General features: G+C 37.6%; 2 protein-coding genes across 3 annotated transcripts; one reads left to right on the top strand and one right to left on the bottom strand.

The window, feature by feature from the left end:
• The first annotated feature begins 8,095 nt into the window (after positions 1-8,095).
• Positions 8,096-9,998, top strand: LOC129730768 (uncharacterized). Of its 2 annotated transcripts, XR_008728922.1 has the most exons (3): positions 8,096-8,920; positions 8,989-9,826; positions 9,890-9,994. XR_008728922.1 is itself a non-coding variant. In XM_055690328.1 (2 exons), exons 1-2 carry the CDS (start codon positions 8,760-8,762, stop codon positions 9,749-9,751), a joined length of 924 nt encoding a protein of 307 aa, XP_055546303.1. In that variant the 5' UTR covers positions 8,096-8,759; the 3' UTR covers positions 9,752-9,998. The 2 variants fall into 2 exon arrangements, 1 of the variants encoding a protein (XP_055546303.1); XM_055690328.1 differs by having other exon boundaries at positions 8,989-9,998.
• Positions 9,999-14,208: 4,210 nt separating this feature from the next.
• On the bottom strand, positions 14,209-15,970 carry LOC129729454 (uncharacterized). The gene is made up of 2 exons (XM_055688030.1): positions 15,814-15,970; positions 14,209-15,518 (listed from the first exon to the last, which is right to left on the bottom strand). Exons 1-2 carry the CDS (start codon positions 15,829-15,831, stop codon positions 14,859-14,861), a joined length of 678 nt encoding a protein of 225 aa, XP_055544005.1. The 5' UTR covers positions 15,832-15,970; the 3' UTR covers positions 14,209-14,858.
• Positions 15,971-16,172: the final 202 nt, after the last annotated feature.

Consider the following 16,172-nt stretch of genomic DNA (forward strand, 5'->3'; position numbering starts at 1 on the left):
GCAATCAAAACAGTTTAGCAAATTTACGTGGATCACCACGTAATAAAACTATTATCAATAAATGCTAAACTTTGAACACCCCCAACGTATGCCAAGTTTCGCTAATTCGGCCCGGTCCAGGCCAACTGCCGTGCGATCACATATCTCGCAACATTCGGTGGCCATCGCAGAATGAAGAGCCTCTGCAGTAGCACCATCTCGAGGGGACAAATTGCACCGCAACGAGTTGCATTATGCGGAAAATGTGAAATAATGAAATGATAAATTTTGAGGTAACGAAGCCTAACCATCTTCGTGCCTTCATCAGGCGAGCCGGCAATCGTGAGAACCGCTTCATGATCCCACCCACCATACACCCTCCCAGCGGCGGGCGGTGGAAAGCTTGAGCAAAAGTGAAAAGTTGAATATCTCTAAGGAGGAGAGTGATGCCTTCGTAGAGCGTGCCGCCGTACAGCATGGAGCCACGAAATCTTCCAACGAGCCGTAAGAGAAGCTCGCTGTGCCAACCCAACGAGAAAGGCAAAAATGCATAGGGGTAAACAGGGTAAGACCGCCCTGCGGGGTATGACCGCCCACCGTAGTTTTACTACCAAGCTATAAAATAATTGAAAAATTTCTTTAACGTGTCTATTACAGTATAATTACATAACATTTTGCACGTTTTTCTGTTTTGATAGTGCGCGAACGGTCGCAGAAATAATCAAAAACAACCTTTCAGCTGGCAACCAGTCAATGCGCTATTGTTTTGCGGCAACGGGACTTAAGGTTTTTCAGTCTAAAAATCTATTGTTTTGTTCGTGAATATACGTTTAATCGCTTGCCTGAATCTATCTTTTTTCGAAAATATCGAAGACCGTGAGTAATCTTGTAATTTTGACTACTTTTTCGGTCAAATATGAAAATGTTCCACTGGGGGTAAAGTCGCCCACTATACAAGGGGTAAAACCGCCACGTATACAACTGCTTGTTGTTTTACTTTAAGACCCAAATGCCTCGACACTACAAAGGGAATATTTACAGAATCAGTGAAGCAACTTCAAGCCACATAAGAATATCGATGTTAATCGACCATTTTCGTATTGGTTGAAGCTTTTCTAGACTTATTTTTGAAAAAAGTAAACCTGTAGGAAAATGGTGTTAATGAACAAAAATTATTTCCAGAGCCAGGACGGTTTGTTTGATTGGTATTACGTCTCCGGCAGAATTGAAAATAGTAGTTTTCTACTACCGAAAAAAGTACACACTCTAAAAAAATTTAAAGAAAAGATATAAAATAGAATGGAAAATATTTTTTTTTTCAAATTTATTTAAAAAAAAACATGTTTTTGCCTGTAAAATCTACAGAAGGTAAATTTTATGGTGGTTGGATCATGGAGTAATAGAAATATTAATAGCTCAAATTTTGTGAAGAAATTTTTTTTGGACGGTTTGTTTGGTGTATAGAGTCGTTGGTAATTTTGTTCTTCAAAAAAAAGAGCATAAAAAAAATTGAAAATATCAATAAAAGAAATAATAATTATAAGTATTTTTCTATACATAATAAGTCTTCAAAAGAATCATACAGACAGGTTTAATGAGTTTTAATTTTTAGCTTAAAGATAGGTATATTAAGAATTCAATAACTTGAAAACCCCCAATTCTGAAAAATCTATTTATTTTGAAAATCAAAAAAGGTTACCGAAACATTGATTTGAACTTGAATAATCAAAAAACAAAATAAGTTAAAACTTAGAAAAAAAATTTTTTTTCAGATTTTTCACAGTGTATATTTTATTTAAATAGAAAAAAAAATACCATCTACAACTTTGTCAGAGACACTATACCGATAAAATCAACCGTTTCGGCTCTAAAAATATTGTTTATCCTCAAAAAATGGTGGGCGATCTTACCCCGCTGGTGGGCGGGCTTACCCCGCATAAAAAAGATCTGCACATTTTCAATGAATTTTTCAAATATAAAAAAAAGCTGGAAAATAAACAAAAATATTTCAGTTCTTATTTTTTAAATGCGGGTATTGAATAGAAGAACCTCTTAGCGAAGAAAAAATGAAATTGCAGCCGCAACTTTTTTTTTCTATAAACAGAATTGCTTAAGGGGGCGGTCTTACCCCGCTTACCCCTACTTTTATTTTCGATAGGTCGCGTAATTTGGTCGAAGTGCATGCGCCGAACCGCACCGCATTCAGCCGGTTAGGCAAAAGCACAAAAGCAAAGATGGGCAAACAAGATATTTGCAGCCTCAAGATCCGGAATAAGCGAAAGTAGGTATCTTGAACAGCCACGCTATTATGAAGTTGTGCAACGACGTAAAGAGGTTCGGCGGTGATCACGGTTGTTAGGTTCTTTTTCGGCATCACAGCTCTGCCTTAGGCGGGAGAAAGAAGACCTTGAGGAGAAATCCATCATGTCAAATGTCGAATTACGTAAGCACAGGCTCATTCGTTATTACCCCTTGAGGGTATGAGTTTTGCGAAATCGATAATCAGAGAATTGATGGATAATCCATTCGTTATGTTACTGAGCTGATTATGTATTGATACAATAACAAACAAATTAAATTAGCAGGAAAAATTCAGATTTCCAAAAGAAAAATCAGTTAAGATCGGAAGGTAATCGATCCATCGCACCCGTGGTTTGAACCGTTGAAATAGAATGACAAAATCCGGATCCAGAGAGACAGCTATGTATTTGCATAGCTATTAAATAATCTCCATTTTTCCTAGCTCAAAAGTGTTATGGCAAAAAAGACACGAATAAATCACCACCAAAAATAAGTGAAAGGAACATTTCTGTGCATACAGTGTGGTTTTATTTAAAGTTCACTAGTATATAAGCACTATTCGTTAAAGATACTTTCAGCCCTCTGTAATTATCTTTCGTCCGCGGTCTCCGGTCCTGAAAAGTATTGTTCGGTTAACCGCGAAAGTGTGAGTTTACCCGAACCGTTGTTGTATATCTAAAGGGATAATACATTATTTATTCTATAATTTTTACAAGATTATCCAATGTAAAAAAGATTATCCAATGTAAAAAAAATAAAGCAATAAATAAAAAATGACTACCTAAAAATGCTCATTTTTTTTGAATCCACGACCTAAATCCGATCATAAAGAAATGAGAAAACGCACGTCGATGTTGCTGCTGGTACAGATACAGATACAAAACTCGATTCAAAAACTACGTCTTCAACGTTCTGTGGTGGTGTAACTGAAACGCATCTGACCGAAGATTAGAAGTTGGGGATTCGAGTCCCACCTGCTGAACTATTTTTCATAGTTTCTACTAAGGATGTTACGGATATTCGCATCAGCATCCGTGAATGCGATCCGTATGAAAATTGACATCATCCACATTAGCATAATATCATGCGGATGTTTAGAAAAAATATCGCTTCATACAATTTTGTAGAATTTTCCTTGGTGTAGGGTGTTGTTTCATGATCGGACCAGTCAGAAAATGTACCATGATCGGCCCATTTTTTTATTTGCGAGATTTCTTAACTTTCGAACAAAAAAATGTGTCAAATATGTAGCAGCATCATCAAATAACTTCTTCTGATGATGTTCAGAAGGTTTCATCCAGATTGCAAAAGTATTACTACTATTACAAATGTTTTAAAACATTAAATAACAACATGTTTTTATATTTGTGAAGAAAAAAAACATGTGTTTAAACATTAAATAAATGAACTATTTTCGAGCACAAATTGCCCTTACAAATGTTCTCAAGGCTTGTTTTCCAGCAGTGATTTAAGAATCAAATATTTAAATATTGCAGTATATTTTCCAGTAATATGTTTCTGCAACATCTCAATTCAATGTAGGAACAATTTTTATATGAAATATTGTGTCTTGTATCATGATCGGACCAGCTTTGAACCATGATCGGACCAGCCTACTTCTGAGACATCACCGTTTCACTTTGCTTATGCTTGATATACCCAATGAAGGATTTCACGTTTAATTCATTGGAACAGAACGTACATGATGAAGCTTATTTTCTATAGAATGAAAACTCACAAAATCGACGTAAAGTTGACTACACTACACTACACTACACTACACTTCACTGCAAACAGCCCATTATACTTCAAACAGGGAAAATATAACTCAGTGTCAACCTAATTAAGGAAGCACTTTTTTCCGCAAATTTTCGACCAGTTTACGAGAAATTCATATACATATTAAAATATATGAAAGTTTATATTTGTGAATGATTGGTTGTCATAGCTTTCATCGAGGCATCTCAAAGGCACCAAATACAATGACGAATATGACTAAGGTTTCTACGGAAAGATTCATGACATAGCACCGATAACTTCCTTCAATTAACCTTAAACTGTGATTGAACTATTAAGCAGTATGGAATAATAGCTTTTATTCTTTCGAACAATTTTATCAAATAGATACGATAGCGACTAACAAATCAGTTTGAAAAAATAACAGATAGTGCTTTCGTTAAGAGATAGCCAACAAGCCAACAAGCACTTGAAATGTTAAGAAAATATAACGTTTTTAAGAGAACGGTTGGTTTAAAATTAGAGGGAAAATGAAACAAAGTGAAGCTTCTGAGTGCTTTAACAGAATGGACATCAATTATTTTTCAATAAATACATACATGTCAGCAACATACACTATTCTAACAATTTAGTGAGAAAGTTTGTCTCGGATTAGTAAAATGTTAATAAACGTTGAGTGAAATCTATATAATATACATTATGCTATTCACCGCGATCATTGGTGCTTATTACGGGAGAGTTTACGGTGAAATCAGAGTGAAGTGAACACAATCCTATTACGGGACTCACGTAGGTTAACAAAACGTCGCAAAGTGACAACTGCTGTGAAATCTGGGTTATTATGAGTTTCATATCACTGAAATGAAAATGGGAATAGTGACGTTTCGCGTTGATTTTTTTTTCACGACCATTTTGAACGATGAATTGATTTCAAGAAGATGAGGACCCGGGCAGGAGAGGATAACAAAATCATAACTCATCAATAACATATTTAGTTATAAGGACTTATCGTGTTATTTGAAAGATATTCACGTTTCAAACGTGCATAAGAAAATATCATAAAATTTTGATATCATATCTCGCTATGCCTTCAATGAGATGTTTGAGATGATTCTAAAATATCTGATTAAAAGTAAGTTTTTAAGTGAAAATTGTTCGACATTGATTATTTATAATGTATCAGTTATGCATTCAGTGTTCAATAAGTTGAAAATATCTGAATCGGTCATTTTCGTGATTTTCAATGCAAATTCTTGGTTTGTTATTGAAATATCAAGCTTTGTTATTCATATAGTCTTGGAGGAACAATATTTTGGTATTATTTTTTGTTATTTTACCAACTATGTAAACCATATTAAGATCAAAATGAGGTGTATTTCCAATATCTGGTTGTGATATTATAATGATATTTTGTCCTGCTCGGGGAAGGTTTAAAAACCGATTGATTTGTGATCTAATGATAATATATAGCAATTTTTTTTTCAGTAACGAAACTCTCTTTGAGACTAACAAATTTTTGCGGCTAATGAAACGTAAGAGAAAAATTTGATCTTTGAATTAAGTTTAGCGGTAAGGCTTAAAAGCTTCGTCTTCTCGAAAAATGTCCTCATACAAAATTTCAGCTCAATCGAACTTCGGGAAGTAGTGCCTCAAAGCGGCCAAAGTGTCACTTTTTTGACTGATGAAGTTCAATATCGAAATTTTTTGTATGCCAAATGTCTTAGAAATGTATAAAACGCCGAGATCTGGTGTTATTTCGAATAACAAAATGGGAAAAACTCCACTTTCTAAGACTTAGAAATTTTTGTGCTGGAAAACTCATTTCACTTGTCTTATTCTCATTTTCACTTCACTGTCAATCTCACATCACGGAGCTAGTTTTTGTCACCTCACTTTAGATGGAATCGGGAATAGGTCTCAAAAAGTCAAGTGAGCGTGGGAGTGAAATATATATTTCACCGAGAAGTGATTCCCGCAATAAGTAACATTGGCTGAATATCGCACTGAATATGAGCTGTCACACTTCAGGCATAAAACTTAAAGCAATGCAATATCCGGCAAATTTGTAGTACTATTTGGGGACTACAAATTTGTCATACAGCGTTTCTCAAAATAGTAGTGCTGGAGTAAGCTATCGGTAAAACGAAACGGCAACCGAAAAAACACCCAGAAAATGAATAGGCCAACATGCCATATTTGAAACTCAAATATAATTCATAACGTTTTCGAACTAATATGAAAAATGTTCGAAAATATTTTAGGAATCACGAAAAAAATTGATAAAATCTAATTTATCAAGCCCAAACCAAACACCATGCAAGTAAAGCCCAGCACGCGAAGCGGAAAATTGCTTGAAGTCTCGGCAGCACATTGGTCCGATTATGATACATTTTTTGGTCCGATCTTGGTTCACCCTGGTCCGATCATGGTACAAAATCTATGATCAGGAAAAACGCTATAATTGAATGAATTTACGTTGGATTTGCTATAAATTGTTATTTTTGTAAACTTGACAGATAGACTTTTCCGATAAATGTATTTTATTTAGGATTCCATGTAATATTGATGGTAAAAATGTGACATGAAAAGCGATGTACCTTGAAAATAGTCTACTATTACATTTTTAGTTAACTTAATTTCAGTCTTCACCGCTACTACTCATTAAACCCGAAAATCAAGAATAGCATGACTTTGCTTAGAGTAAAAAAAGTTTCTAACTAGATTTTTCGTTAAAATGGCACGTCTGTTTGTCTGTGACTCAACCATGTTTGTCGTTTCTCCCCAGTGAATCACTAACGTGTAAGAAAATATCTTTCACCGCGAAAACAGCTGCTCTTACACTGGGGAAAAGCGACGCACTTGCTTGGAGAGAGTAGCAAATCGTATGTATCTTAGGAGCTTGCAAAAAAACATCGCGGTAAAATCTAAAAAATGAACTCTCTCACACGAAAGGACATTTCGTCCCCTTCATGCTAGAACTAGATAACTCGAAATTTGTCGATTTTGAGTTAAGTATGCCATCATATTTATCGCGTCGAGCTCTATAACATATCCAAAACTCGTTGAAAAACGATTACAAGTAAAAAAGTTATTCATCAATTGAAAAACTAGATATCTCAACAAAAAACAAGCGTATTTTGTAATAAAACTAAATAACTCGGTTTTTTGTTCATTTTTTCGTTGCTATAACGGGCCTGAAACGATATGGATGCGTTTCATAAAATCTGAACCTTTAATAATTGGGATTTCGGCTTAGCAGTCATTCATCTCAGAATTTAGAACGAAGTTATTGTCATTCGTCCCAACGTTTCAGCACTTATTGGTGCCTTCATCAGGGGAAACTGTTCAAATGAGTAATTTATTAATAACTTTGCATTTTACAAAACTTTTTCCCTCGACTTACAATGATGATTATCGGACTACGTCAGGTGGTTGCATTTAAAGTTCACTAGTCACTAATTTTAAAAATTTTTTATCATTGGACAATCTAAACAAATTGAAACAACATGAAAAAACTAGCCTAAACATCGAAATACACTTTAATGCTTACGTTTATAAGTTTGGTGGTGGGAGGAATTTATTTTCACTGTCGGAGTAGTGTGGCGGTTTTAACTTGTGTTTCTGTTCAGTTAACTGTTATACCATCTTCATTTAGGCTTTTAAGTTTGTGTAAGATCCCCGCGTATGCTGTGTTGAGGTTGTCCACATCAATACGGCGGTTCACTATGTGTGGTGTACAGTAGATGTGACACATTTCTAAAAATGGTAGTGAAGCTGTGTGTTTCGATCTATCTATTATGCATGTATTCTCTAAGTCGAATCTGTGTTCTGTGTCGATGCAATGCTCAATGAGAGCGGTTTTCTCTCTAAGCTCGGATAACTGGTAGTTTGTCTGTGTGTCCGCATTTAGTATCTGGTTGAGTTTGTTTACGTTCGATGCATGTCCGTAGAGTCTGGTTTTTAATTTGTTTGAAGTCATTCCAATGTAGCTGCTGTTACAGCCGCTGCATGGAATTTTATAAATAATGTTGCTGTTTTCGTTTTTATTTGTAGGATCCTTAACTTGACTGGGGAAGCTGTTCACAGTTTTGTTCAATTTTGTGGCGATGCAGATGTGCGGATAATCCTTTTTGAACAGTTTAATGAGACGATCACTCAGTTTGGGGATGTAAAGGAGAGATCTGTAAGCAATGTTTATGCTGGGTGTTATGCTGGTTGTGCTTGCTAAGGTGACCATATCCTGAAGGTTGTTTGCCGTGGATGGTGCATTGCTGGCTTGATGTGGTTGCTGAGAGGACGGCGGTGGGGCTGTTGGCTGTGGAGCTGTTGTGGGTGGAGGTGCTGGTGGTGGCAGTGTGATAGCTGAAGGATGGACAACTTCTTGTTGCCTAGAATGGTACAGGTTGATGAGCCGAGACCCCAGGGTTCGTGGGTAGCTATTAGCCTGTAGGTGTTTGTGAATGATGGTGTTTACGTTTGTCACCTCTGGGTTAGATGTTAAAGAGGTAACGCGGTGAATAAAATTGTTGGCTACATTAATTTTGTGTTTGTATTGATGGTAAGAATGGAAATTTAGCATTCTCCCAGATGAGATAGGTTTGCTATACCATTCGGTGAAAAGTGATTGATCCTCCTGTCGATTTATCAGCAAGTCCAGAAATGGTAGTTTGCGGTCTTGTTCTATTTCAATGGTGAACTGAATTCGGTCCTCCTGGCTGTTAAAGGTGTCTAGTACGGTGTCGATGGAATCTTTTGGGATGATGAGAAACAGATCGTCTACATATTTGCGTAGAATAGGGACTTCAAAGGGAAGGTGGCTTAATGCATTATGGATGATTGATTCGAGTACTATATCGGCTAATATTGGGGACAAAGGAGAGCCCATAGCTGTTCCGTATGTCTGGTAATAAAATTTGTTGACGTATCGAAAATAACTTGCCTCCATACAAAATTCTACTATTACCATTCTAGGCAACAAGAAGTTGTCCATCCTTCAGCTATCACACTGCCACCACCAGCACCTCCACCCACAACAGCTCCACAGCCAACAGCCCCACCGCCGTCCTCTCAGCAACCACATCAAGCCAGCAATGCACCATCCACGGCAAACAACCTTCAGGATATGGTCACCTTAGCAAGCACAACCAGCATAACACCCAGCATAAACATTGCTTACAGATCTCTCCTTTACATCCCCAAACTGAGTGATCGTCTCATTAAACTGTTCAAAAAGGATTATCCGCACATCTGCATCGGCACAAAATTGAACAAAACTGTGAACAGCTTCCACAGTCAAGTTAAGGATCCTACAAATAAAAACGAAAACAGCAACATTATTTATAAAATTCCGTGCAGCGGCTGTAACAGCAGCTACATTGGAATGACTTCAAACAAATTAAAAACCAGACTCTACGGACATGCATCGAACGTAAACAAACTCAACCAGATACTAAATGCGGACACACAGACAAACTACCAGTTATCCGAGCTAAGAGAGAAAACCGCTCTCATTGAGCATTGCATCGACACAGAACACAGATTCGACTTAGAGAATACATGCATAATAGATAGATCGAAACACACAGCTTCACTGCCATTTTTAGAAATGTGTCACATCTACTGTACACCACACATAGTGAACCGCCGTATTGATGTGGACAACCTCAACACAGCATACGCGGGGATCTTACACAAACTTAAAAGCCTAAATGAAGATGGTATAACAGTTAACTGAACAGAAACACAAGTTAAAACCGCCACACTACTCCGACAGTGAAAATAAATTCCTCCCACCACCAAACTTATAAACGTAAGCATTAAAGTGTATTTCGATGTTTAGGCTAGTTTTTTCATGTTGTTTCAATTTGTTTAGATTGTCCAATGATAAAAAATTTTTAAAATTAGTGACTAGTGAACTTTAAATGCAACCACCTGACGTAGTCCGATAATCATCATTGTAAGTCGAGGGAAAAAGTTTTGTAAAATGCAAAGTTATTAATAAATTACTCATTTGAACAGTTTCCCCTGATGAAGGCACCAATAAGTGCTGAAACGTTGGGACGAATGACAATAACTTCGTTCTAAATTCTGAGATGAATGACTGCTAAGCCGAAATCCCAATTCTTGATTACATCTACAGTCGAACTCTCCCACCCAAATGAACCTTTAATAATTGCATTTGAATCGTCATCACCAGAAAAGGTCAAATTTTCAAACTCGTTTTTCTCGAAACGTCAATTTTCGAGTTATCTAGTTCTAGCATTAATGGGACGATTTGTGCGTAATATCCTAACACAACAGAGCCCACTGCAGTCAAAGATAACTAGAACAAGATACCTAACTTCCATATTTTTCATACATTTTGAACACGACCGATTTCCGACGGTTAGTGCTGCCATCTGATGACTTGAATTCTCATAAAATTGTCACTATGAGCAAAACCGATTTATCGTGTATAGTCCGACATCGATCGTTGAGCTGTTCAAGATTGTATATGAATAAGGTGTAGCAGTTTGGTCAGCTGGACGCTTAAGATAACATGCAGATTAATGATATTGTCATTTTTTGCACTTAATGCTATTGCCATATTTTTTGCACTTCAAAGTACGAAAGAAAAGTGTGCAATTGACTGTCTGAGTGGGGGTTTATATTGAGGGGTTATATTTATTTTTAGGTCCCATTCTACCAAAACTTAAAGCTTGATATTTCGCAAGCCAGGTTTTAGAACCATTGTGCATATGGTCAGGTTCGGGGCACCCGATTTATGCTTTATTAACCTCGTCAAGAGTGGAAAACTTTGCTGTAGAGCGTGCTCATAGCGGTTTTTAGGAATTTATGATGGTACGCTAAATTTCAAATGATGCGCGGATAATTCTTGATTCTTCCGGAAAGTTTCATGTTTGAGAACTAAACATTTGTCCACATTATTATCATTTTTCGGATGGCAGCACCGTACAGTCGTCCTCATGGATACTTAAAAATTGTTCCACCTTTCAGCTGTCATGTCTTGGCCTTGTTGTCAGTTGATTTTGACGTTAAGTATACATCATAATAACAGTGTATAAATTAGTTCGACTTTTGCTCACGCGCAACGACATTCATGTCCGATGCATTCTGCTAGAGTCAGGTATCTTGTTCTAGTCATCTTTGCTGCAGGGTTTTTACTGTGTCTCTCTTAAGCATTCATCAAATAAGGAGAGCATCTAGGTGGGAAATTAGATTGCGTTGTTTTTTTTTCTGTATGGACTTCCTCACTGCGGCCAGAATCGTTGATCTATTGTGAGATATGCCCGGGTGTCTGCTATAACCCGCACTTCTATGTTTGACAATGCCGCTTTTGAGAAGAGGAAAGATAAGCATATTATTATTTATCAGGTGCTTGTGTGTAATGTGAATTTACCCTTCCTTTCACACGCTTACTGTTCTACCTCTACCGAGCATCGTTCCATCTGCCCAATATCACCAATTATAATTGCCTGGAGAAGTTTCGTCGTGTGTTCAGTTTTATTGATAAGAGGGACTCATTTTTGTCAAGCGGAAGTCACGCAAAGGTATAGTAGATTTCAGCGTAAAGGAGGGGTAAATGGAGGGAAACCTTAGAATAAACTCATGCTCAAGTCCTTTTTGATGTCGAATGGCCTGTTTCTATCCGCTTGACTATCCGCTTGACAAAGCGGACTCTGTAACCTTGCAGCTACCCAGCTCCCCGATTCAATTGCGTTGTTCGCTTTGCATCTCGAAACTTAAAAATGCATGTTGTCCTTCGAATACTATCGAATTTAGCTCAGAAGTGCGTACCGCGGTGTACTTTTGTGTATTATCACAAGAGTGTTCCACCACTCTTGTTTCGCCCAGCTGTGGTGTAAGCAGCAAGTGTGTTAATTTTTATGCGAGCGGCAGAAACACAACACAAAGCAGATAAAATGTGGTGAAAAAATTACTACACGCGGCGCTCATGCTGGGCAAGAAGTGAGCGGGCAATATTCACTCTGCTTTTTCCACCTGTTGAGGAGAATGACAATCCTGGATAAATTTGTGGTAGTTTTTATTAAAATAAATAAAAATTTTAATAAATGAACTTTTTGAGATAAATATTTAATTTTTGTTGTTGCAAAATAAATTTTTTTTAAGGTGCACGGTGCTCCCACATGCTCCCACAGACCGTTTTTATAGAAAAAATGCACCAAAAAATCTGAGAACACCATTCGATTTGTCATGACGTCCAGAATCTCTGGTCGAAATTTCAAAATCATCGTACTGTACATTTTTGAGTAATGCCCTTTTGAAGGTCGTAAAGTACAGAAAAGTGATATAAAAGCGACGAAATACATGTTGTAAAGCACGTTTTTCAACCACCATTTTATAAAATAACTTCCAAACACATTCCAAGTTTTAATTTTTGAAGACATTAACAATTGGTGAAAAGATTTATTTGAAAATCCCACAGTGCACAGTGGTCTAAATTCAAAATGATCGCCTTAGGTTTGACTGTGAAAAATTGATTTTATGTTTTCGATGCCTTTTGGCGTTTTCGGGTTTTTCGATAAATCCACCTAACAGTTAGATGGAAAAAATATTTTTTTTTAATTTCAAATATACCAGATTGCTTCCTTCAGCAAAGTTGTGGAAAAGTTTGAAAGAAAAACAATTGCTGAATACTGCGATGTCCTATCTGTACGTTGGAAACGACAAAATAGAGTTTTTTGGGGAACACCCATCCTTAAAAATAGTTTTTTGTCTATAACTTTTTCTATGATTGTCAAAACCGCACGATGATTTTGAAACTTTGACCGGGGATTCTGGACGTCATAACGAATCAAATGGTGTACTCAGATTCAGAGCATTTTTTATAATAACGGTCTGTGGCAGCACTGTGCGGTGTAAACTTTTGTTTGAAAGACAAAATTATTATCTAGAACTGTGCCGAAGACGTCATGCCGGTCAAACCAACCCTTCTGGCTCTAAAATATTTGTAATCATCAATATCCTTTTTTCATAAATCTTTTTCATAAATTAATCGTGGTTCAAAAAAAAAAATACCAATAGCATAAAATGACATCTTTAGCCCATAATAACATCTATGCAAAGTTTCATTCAAATAAAAAATGAAAGTAAAAAATATATTACAATTGGGACATTTTTCATAAAATTGCTCTTCAGAAAAAAACTATTTGATTGAGTCCACACATGGAAAGACATTTTTAGTGATATAATTGTAACTAATACAAAGAAAAATATAGAATCAAAATTCTTGTAGATTCTTGTACTAGGTATTCTAAAAGTGACACCTTTGGGTGAACTTAGGTTGACCAGTTCACAAATAGCAGGGCCTGGAAAAATGACTTTATCGATGTATTCTATTCTCCAAAATTCCTAACTTTCAAACCAGTCGATTATTTGCTTAATGCTAGTTTTAAGAAAAAAAAATCGAAGAATCAAATATGTGTACTTTTGAATGCAAATATTATGGTATTGTAGTCCGCCTTCTGATGCTTCAAGATGTGAGAAGCGTGATTCCGTAATAGAACATGCGATCTCCGAAAAATAAAAGAAACTCCATAACCCGTTGGCCGGCAAACAATAATCCGAAAACTCGTCGAATGTTATTCTGAACTTGTATTGCACACACCCGCCTTACGCATAGTTATTTAGTAGAGAAATCCAATCGACCAATTTGCACTACCTGTCGAGTTCCCCTCAACGTGAATTACATATTATTGGAGTGTAGAGCTTTTCATGTTGAACGTCTTTAATGGTCTGGAGGAAGTTGTTTCACTGTTACCTAACGAAAAGCAATTGAATAAATTTGTCATAAAGTCCAATCTGTGCAACAAAACTTAAAAACAAAGCTACTATAACCATAGAGACTAATGACCGGTCTGGGTAAAATTCCTAATACAAAACAAAAAATTCCTAATATTTTCATATGTAGAGTCAAGTTTGGCTTTCGAAATGAATTTGGTCTTCAAAATGAAGCTAAGAAATATTATTTTATGTTTGCCCCAAAAAGAAGGACAAACAAATGAAAATAGTGTAGTTTTTATGAAGAACATCAATCACTTTGAACAGGATTGAGATATTTAAGATTTCAGCATTGGAGAACCAACAGATCCAACTTCGAACAAGTCCAACCCTGTCATCCTGCTGGTTTTTTTATGTTTTTTTAGTAGCAGAAAAATAAAACTACAACAATTTAACGGTGACAAATTTTTCGATTTTTTTTATTTTTTTGATTTTTTATGTTTCTCGGTTACGTTTTCACTTTCTCGGTACAAAAACAACTATAACAAGTAAACTAGATAAAAGAGAGATAAAACGTTTCAAGTATGTACACGATTTAAAAAAAAAAACAAATAACAAAAGTTGTTCTCGTGACGTCTCTCCTGTTGGAACAAACGATGCTGTAGCCAATGCGTGTTGCATTCATGATGTTGTTGTTGTTGTTGGCGTAAATGCAGATCTTATTTTGGGGTTCGTTACTGTATGTGGAATTGAAATCAAAGGCTACAGCATCGATTGTTACGTCGCAACAAATCCGCAGGCTGTCCTTCGCTTCATCACCCGTATAGGTTGGATGAACGCTGCTCGCTTATAGGGAAGAGAAGGACACCCCCGGAAATTGTGGCGGGCTCCGACCCGTTAGAAAGTATAGTGATAGTTGGATGTGCGTGTTTTTGTTCTTTGTAATGGTGGTGGCATGTTCTAAGTCTTGTCTCTGACAATTTTTTTTTTCGCTACGTTCGTTGAATATCATCGCATATTCCGTAATTCGTTTGCCCGGTTTAGATTTCCGCATGCGTGAGGGTCAGATAATTGCTACGCTATTGTTCTGGTTCCTGCGTTTAGAATGGAGCCCCATAGCTGCCGGATGGACGAGAAGGAGCACCATACGACCCGGATGGGGCGGATGGAGCACCATAGGATCCAGACGGACCAGACGCGGACGAAGTCTGCAGATACTGTGCAACCTGAATGGCTTGTTTCACTCCCTCGAGATCGATTCCAACGACACGGGAATAAGTCGAAGATGGAGGTCCGTAGGATCCGCTGGGTGGGCCGTATGATCCGCTTGGAGCACCTCCTCCAAATCCTCCCGAACCTCCAGAGCTATGACTTTCTTCACGGAGCAAAATCTGCCGAATTTCGTTCAACAGCTGCTGATCAACATTCAGTCCTTCAGATGTTTGACCACCGATTGAAACTTTTTGCAGACTGCCACCACCACCACCACTGTAGCCACCACCGCTGGAGAAGCTTCCGGCACTGCTGAAGCTGCTCACGTAGCCGGAAGATCCTCCGCTAGAGTAACCTCCAGAGCCGCCACCAGAGTAACCGCCACCTCCGGAGTAGCCGCCTCCACCGCCACCGGAGTAGCCACCACCTCCGGAATAACCACCACCTCCGGAGTATCCACCGCCACCGCCTCCGGAAGATGGCCGGTTATAGTTGTAACCAGATGGTGGCTCCGCAACAGCGACAGTGGCCAAGGCAAAGGCCAAAAACTGAAAAAAGGAAAACCACACAATCAGACAGTTTGCATTCCACTAACCACTCAGGCACAAAGCATTTGGAGTAGTTTTGTTCTCGAGTATCACTTTCACTGTTTCGCATTCAGCGAATATTTACACACTGCCAAGTGGCTTATCGTTTTCAGTGGAACCGAACACTTCAGTAAAGTTTTTTCAGCTATCTTAGTTAGCAACACTTTTTTTTTTGTTATGATAAAACCACATCTTTCTTTAAGCCAAAACTGCTCCAAATGGAATATTCACATTTGCACACTAGCTTGCGACTTACCACGGCAAAGTTGTTCATTATACTTAAAACAGGGTACGATAATTTAGATGTTTACTGAGACGAGTGTTGTGACCGAGTGTGCTTTTCGACGACCAAATTGCTGTTTTATACCAAGCGGCCACGAAATGATGTTATTTTTTTCTTCTGTTACTAGACCTAAGAGACTAGCTGCTCTCCCGAACAACTATTACGTTTTTCTTCTTTCTCCGCCATACATAATACGAAGGAAAAAAACTTTCCGTCTTGCCGGCGACCTCCAGTACACCCAGCAGATTGCAAGGTTGTACTATCTTGCGCGCATCTTTCGCTCTCGCATCCAAAGCTCCAAAGCCGATTGCTGAAGCACTTTCGGGGGGGTT

Source organism: Wyeomyia smithii, chromosome 3 (genome assembly GCF_029784165.1).
Source record: "Wyeomyia smithii strain HCP4-BCI-WySm-NY-G18 chromosome 3, ASM2978416v1, whole genome shotgun sequence".
In the NCBI taxonomy this organism is placed as follows: Eukaryota; Metazoa; Arthropoda; class Insecta; order Diptera; family Culicidae; genus Wyeomyia; species Wyeomyia smithii.

Excerpts from the sequence above, each read along its gene's own strand:
- LOC129730768 (XM_055690328.1), top strand. The coding sequence starts at position 8,760 with ATGGAATCTTTTGGGATGATGAGAAACAGATCGTCTACATATTTGCGT. Across the intron at positions 8,921-8,988 it reads ATAGCTGTTCCGTATGTCTG|GCAACAAGAAGTTGTCCATC; the intron begins GTAATAAAATTT and ends TTACCATTCTAG.